This window comes from Austrofundulus limnaeus, unplaced genomic scaffold, assembly GCF_001266775.1.
Source record: "Austrofundulus limnaeus strain Quisiro unplaced genomic scaffold, Austrofundulus_limnaeus-1.0 Scaffold572, whole genome shotgun sequence".
Lineage (NCBI taxonomy): Eukaryota > Metazoa > Chordata > Actinopteri > Cyprinodontiformes > Rivulidae > Austrofundulus > Austrofundulus limnaeus.
The window spans coordinates 19,372-25,437 of NW_013952974.1; the positions used below are offsets into that span (position 1 = coordinate 19,372).

The 6,066-nt window shown below is 37.5% G+C and overlaps 1 protein-coding gene across 1 annotated transcript in view; it reads left to right on the forward strand.

The window, feature by feature from the left end:
* The window catches only part of wdr7 (WD repeat domain 7), a gene marked incomplete at its 5' end in the record, with an annotated part of 83,834 nt that overhangs the window by 17,001 nt on the left and 60,767 nt on the right, over window positions 1-6,066 (forward strand). Inside the window, 2 exon segments of the mRNA XM_014026613.1 lie at window positions 3,913-4,031; window positions 4,152-4,275. Coding sequence (XP_013882067.1) covers window positions 3,913-4,031; window positions 4,152-4,275 — 243 coding nt within the window.

Consider the following 6,066-nt stretch of genomic DNA (forward strand, 5'->3'; position numbering starts at 1 on the left):
GCTGTAGTTCCTGCTAACTTTAGCTTTTCACTGCTATCGTTCCTGTAACTTTAGCTTTTCACTGCTATCGTTCCTGTAACTTTAGCTTTTCACTGCTATCGTTCCTGTAACTTTAGCTTTTCACTCCTGCTACCACTCTTGCTAACTTTAGCACTCACAGTCTGTTCAGTTGGTACAGCGAATGGTTTGTTACAAGGACTTGTCTGAAAAAGAATGAATAAAAACCTTAGACAAAAAACATGTTTTAAAGATCACAAAACATTCTGGCTTCTTGAGGGCTTTTTCAAAACCTTTTTGAAATATTGAATTGATTAAAAATAAGGAAATAATCTAAAATTCAACAGTAAAAACAATATCAGGACTATATTAGTTTGATCTAATTTRGCAAAATAAAGAGTTGTGTCATCAGCGTACAATTAGATTTTATAGATAAATGTAAGGATTGGACTCAGGGCTGGGAGTGCACTGACAACACTTCCTGTATTTTGTTGTTTCTTTTTGTCTTTCTTCACCTGTTAGCAGTTTTTTGAGTCCCACCCTGTTTTTATGTCAGCCTTTTCTGTTTCAGTGTCCATATGTCTTGATGTTTCAGTCTCTGTTTCCTGTTTGTATGCTTGCTATTTCAATCATGTTTGTTGTTAGGACACGGGGGCTGGGTCCTTCACAAAACCAACAACACAAAATTTATAAAAGATAAAAAGTGCTCAGCAGCAAATTAACTCCTTTTCTTTTTACTACCTTAAAACTGCTCAATGTTTTATAAAATTGGCAAAAAATGGAATGAAAATAGATTTTTGTATTAATTTTTATTTTAGGTGTGTGCAATCACTTTACCCTCCACTTGAGGTTTGTTTGGTGCTTTTTCTTGTTTTTAATTCTTTAACAGGATGCTGGCTTTTACCTCAGAGGCTTGTTGCCATTCACCACGTCCAACGAATGTTTCCTCAAATGTTTGAAACACTTTGTGATTTCTATCGGGGGACAAAGAAGTGCCTTTTAAAACCCGATGACCTTTAGCATCCAGTTAATGAAGACTGAAGCTGCTCAGGCTTGTTTTTATGATTGAACAGCAAGCATGCACAAAAACTCATTCTTTACCTGTAAATAGATTTATTTATTCAAAGAACTGCCCTTCAGAAACCAAATTCTTCTTTTGATACATGTGGTTATTTGTTGTAGTTAAAATTCTTTAATCAGTAAATAAAATAAAATTCAAAGTAAATATCAAAAACCTAAGTTACTCTTTGTTCTTAAAATGTTTCAGATCTTGGAACATCTACATTTTTTTTATCTCAGGTTTATTAGTTTTTTATTAGCTGCTGTTTTTTTCTAGAAGTTCCAACTTTTGAAGCAAGCTCTTAGATTYTTAAAAGCTAGTTAACACCTGCAAAATGTTAGCCAAAAGCTAAAAGTAGAAACGACTAGCTCAAATCTAAAGTAGCAAAAGGCTAACTTAAAGGTAAATCTAACAACAAGCTAACCAAAAGTTAAAGGTGGTGGAAGTGTTGACAAAAGTAAAATTAACAATGACTAGCTTAAAGCTAAAGTAAAAAAATGATAAATGGTAAACCTAGCAAAKGATAGTAAGTAGCAAATGGATAACTGAAACATACACTTAGCATGTGGCTAGCCTAAAGGTTAAATTATCTGAACTGTTGATGAGCATAAATAGATAAACAAAAAAATGAGATTTTTCTGTATTTAAGGACAAAAATACTTGAACCAAGAAGAAGAGTTGTTTAATCTTTTATTGTGACATTTAAAAGCATAATCTGTTTTCTGAATGAAATTTATTTATGATGCGTATTTTGAATCTTTGAGGTTTCTGCAGGACAGTGACGGTTGTTTGGGGTAGAGGTTGACTGAGGACCAATTGGATGGTATTATCTTTAATTTTTATAGAAAATGTTGGGTTAGAATGCTATGTAACTAGAAACAGAACCTTTGTTTTTGAAGTTAGGTAATAAGAATTTGATGAGTTTAACATCTGTTCCAAACAAAATAGACAAAACGCATTAAATAGGAAACAGCAGAAAACACAAAGGAACAATTGGAGTAATAATGGCTGTATTTCCTTTTAATTTACCAAGTTTTCTGGAAATTTTCTCAACATTTCAGCTCAAATTTTGTTTTTTGATTGCATTCAGTGAATGTTTTATAAATTCTGTTTTTAGTTACATTTCACACGATGTCCCACCTTTGGAGGAAACGGTCAAATAATCTGTCAACCTCTATTACAGGATCTAATTTGTAAAGTTTTCTTTGTGTTTTTCCGGTGGAGGTAAGTCCACATGATGACCCCGACAAAGAAATTTAATGTAAATTTCTTTACTGTGTTTATGTCTCGCATTGTCACCAGAAACCATATATTAAACTGATATATGTGAACGAGGCGCCTGGTTTATGTTGATAATCCGCAAACATTTTAGTCCATTTATCTTGGTAGAGATCAAAATGYTTGCAAGTATATTTGAACATAAAACATAAATCTGTTCCACCATTTTGGCTGGRAGTGACGAAGCCAAATGTGAGCCTCTTTACAAACATTTGTGTCGTTTATTCTGGAAACCTCCTGGGTTTTCTAGGTATTTCTGTCTGCATCACGGTGTTTCTGAGTGAAATAATASTCATTTAAAGCCATCATGCTAAGGTATTGTCCTGAGGTCCTTGTTGATCCACCTTGCAATGATGTTGTATCTGTTTGTATCATGTTTGGATCTGTTGTACCATCAAACGAACTCAGACTGTGGTTAGCAGAAATGATCTCTTCATTCTAACCAAGACTGGTAAAACAAACTGTGGCTAACATCACATGTTTAACTGTGTGTGTCTGTGTGTATGTGGAAAGTCACTGCTGTTAAATCAAAGCATWTCTTGATTTTATTTTCATTTTGCGCGGAATAGTGAGGTTCAATGTTTGTTAGCGGTGTTAGCGTTGGACGACGTTAATGAAATTTGTGGGTTAGTTGGGTTAGGTCTTGATCATGACTGATCTTTTACAGTTTTTACCCAACGACAACACATTACAGTTTAAAGTTTGTGATTTGTTTGGAGAATTTACCTCAATGTTCAACAATGAGTGCGATGATGTCACTAACTTTTGATACGCTCCAACGTTTTTAAACTTTTCAGCAAACAAACTCTTCTTATTCCTGTCATCTTAATGCCTCCTAAATAGTTTATACAACAAAACATGGGTATTTCTGTCTTGATTSTCCCAGTTTTTCTCTCACTGCTACAGGAATTATATTTTTTTCCTCAAACCTCTCCAGATTCCAGAGAGCATACGCCCAAACTCTCATTAGCTGAGTTTTTATTGACCACAAAAATGCGCAAATTAGAATTTCAAAAATAAATTAGCTCAATGGAAACACGTCATTTTTGAAAAAAATTTCATTTTTCGACAAAATTGTTTTGCGCTAGGATGAGGTGATTTTTCAGCCGTATCGAAATTGGTGTATTTCGCAAAACTGCGAAASACTTTTTTTTGCATCACGGGAGTCACGTGATCAWCAACAGGATGTTTCTACTGGTGAAAAAAGACAACGGGAAGTAGAAGTAGTAAAATCACCTACAACAATTTCCCGAAAACGCTGCATACGTAGTCACTCCCAAGTAGGGGCTTGTCTCTTGAAAGCCTCGATAAGACACCGACGTCTCCTCTGATGATGAGCGCTAGTGTCGTGGTAGCAACATGCTATGAGCAGAAGGATGTGGGAGTTTCAGGCAGTAGTTGTGTTTCTTCTTGTCGTTGGGTTTTGAGCTCTCGTACGATGAATCTTAAGACGGTGTTTTGGTCTAACAGCAGTGATGTTTTTGTGTACAGGATGGAGACGTGAATCATTTCAGCTGACCTCCATCTTGGTTCTTTTTTTTGTGTGTGTGTTTGTTGTTGTGTGCGTGTCTGCGCAGGGTGGAGCCAGCTGGCCGCCATGCACTGCGTGATGCTGCCCGATCTCCTGGGCCTGGACAAGTACAGACCCCCGCTGCTGGAGATGTTGGCCAGGAGGTGGCAGGACCGATGTCTGGAGGTACGCACAGCTCGGCATTTTTCAAAGACGAGCACAGATAAACGCACGTTTCACAATGTTGTACTCATTCAACAAAAACCAACACAACTCTTTAAAAGCAGACCTGTTTGTTGTTGTTAGGTACGCGAAGCAGCCCAGGCTCTTCTTCTGGCCGAGCTACGAAGGATCGGCCAATCAGGACGCAAAGACACCATCGATGCGTGGGCTCCCTACCTGCCTCAGTACGTGGACACGGTCAGCTCCCGTAAGTACAACAACACTTTACAATTCTTTATTTATGCTTTAATACTGAGGAGAAATATCATCCATTCTTCTCCTGGTTTATTTATGTTGCACAACAGAACTGATCCATGTGGTGCAGCGTCACATGAATATTAGCGTAAGTGTAAAATGGTAACAGTTTTGTTCCCTAATGGTGCAAAACGTTGGCTGCTGTGTACCAAACAGTAGTAACTTGAACAAAATGACAAMGGTTTGGTACGAGGTGAGGATTTGATTTGGTAAACACTATGACCTCACATTCATATCAGGGTATAAATTGGATCCCTTCATGGTAACAGTATATATCGCAGTAGAAAGTTATCATAAAAAGCTAAGATAATGTCATTTTTAGAGCATTTATTTGGCAGAAAACTGTCATCACAGTCAGCATTTTTGCTGTAGTGCAAATGAACATAACAGAAATACAGAAGAATGTTTTTTATATATTGTAAAACTGTTTCAACAACAAACTAAAATATTTCTCAAATTTTCAACAATATAAAAATAAAGTGGATGTTRTAACCAGTACCTCAAGTAAAATTAGTCATTTAGACATAAAAACATTCAATGTTGACTAAAATGTTAGTGTTACAGGACCTTCAGCTGCWCATAGACCTGTCATAAAACCGTTTCAGATWACTGAATGTAAGTGTGGTGAAGCCAAATAAATGTATTATCTGCCTGCCGTACATGAGCCTGTTGAACTGACCCTCTGCTGCTCTGCTGCACTCTCAGAGCAGAACTGTTACATTAACAAGATGGATTTATGACTAAACAAACATCCACATGTTTTTTTATCATCTCTGTGGGAAACAGTACACAAAAACAAGTTTTTTTTCTCCGACAACTTGAGTGTAAAAAACTACAGTTGTTAAAGCTTCGCTCTGCGTGACGTGCAGCAGGAGGAGGAAATGATCCCGACACCCGACGTAACTTTTCTACAGCAGGAGGAGGAAATTTTGAGSATTTATTCTCTCTATATGTGTTTTAAAACACTTTATTTCTTCATTTATTTTCACAATATTTGAAGTCCTTCTCAGGTGTCTCTGCACTCACGGTGATGATGTAACTGACAGGTAGAGGGTCAGTTTCTACTGTAGGATAACTTCATACTGTTTCTACCTTTTGTCTCCTATACCACACAGCCCTAAACGCTCAAACTGAGCAGYGCTAGCTAATGTGGCTAACCGTTAGCTACCTCATGATTAAAGTTCAAAGCACCTTTAGTTGTCTCCTTTGGGAGAAATTAGCTTTGGATTAAAGGAGGTCGGTTGCACAATAAATAATAATGATTTTACTCATCACAATATAAGATTTGTATTATTGAGTTTCTCAAATCACATCTTAAACACAAGTTTTTTTGATTCTTCGTGGTGCAGAGCAGTGGGAGGGGCCTGATCAGGCCACACGAGTCGACCAATCAGAGCTGACCGCTCGCTTTAAGAAGGGTTTGGTTTATAATAATAAAAAAATAAACATATATGTGCATCAGATGAGGCTCTTCATGAAGCCCCCCCCCACTCAGAGATCTGTTGTGTTGTTGTTGTTGTTTGGAACCGGAGGAGCGGGGCGTCTGAGACACATTGTGTTATTTATCCGTCTCCTGGACGCAGCGTCCCTCGTGTCCCTCAGCTGGCTATAGTTAGACCTGCTGATGGGAAGAAAGGTGAATCTGCACCTTCTTTTACTAGAAACGGCCTTCTGAAATGCTGCGTGTGTGTGTGTGTGTGTGTGTGTGTGTGTGTGTGTGTGTGTGTGTGTGTGTGTGTGTGTG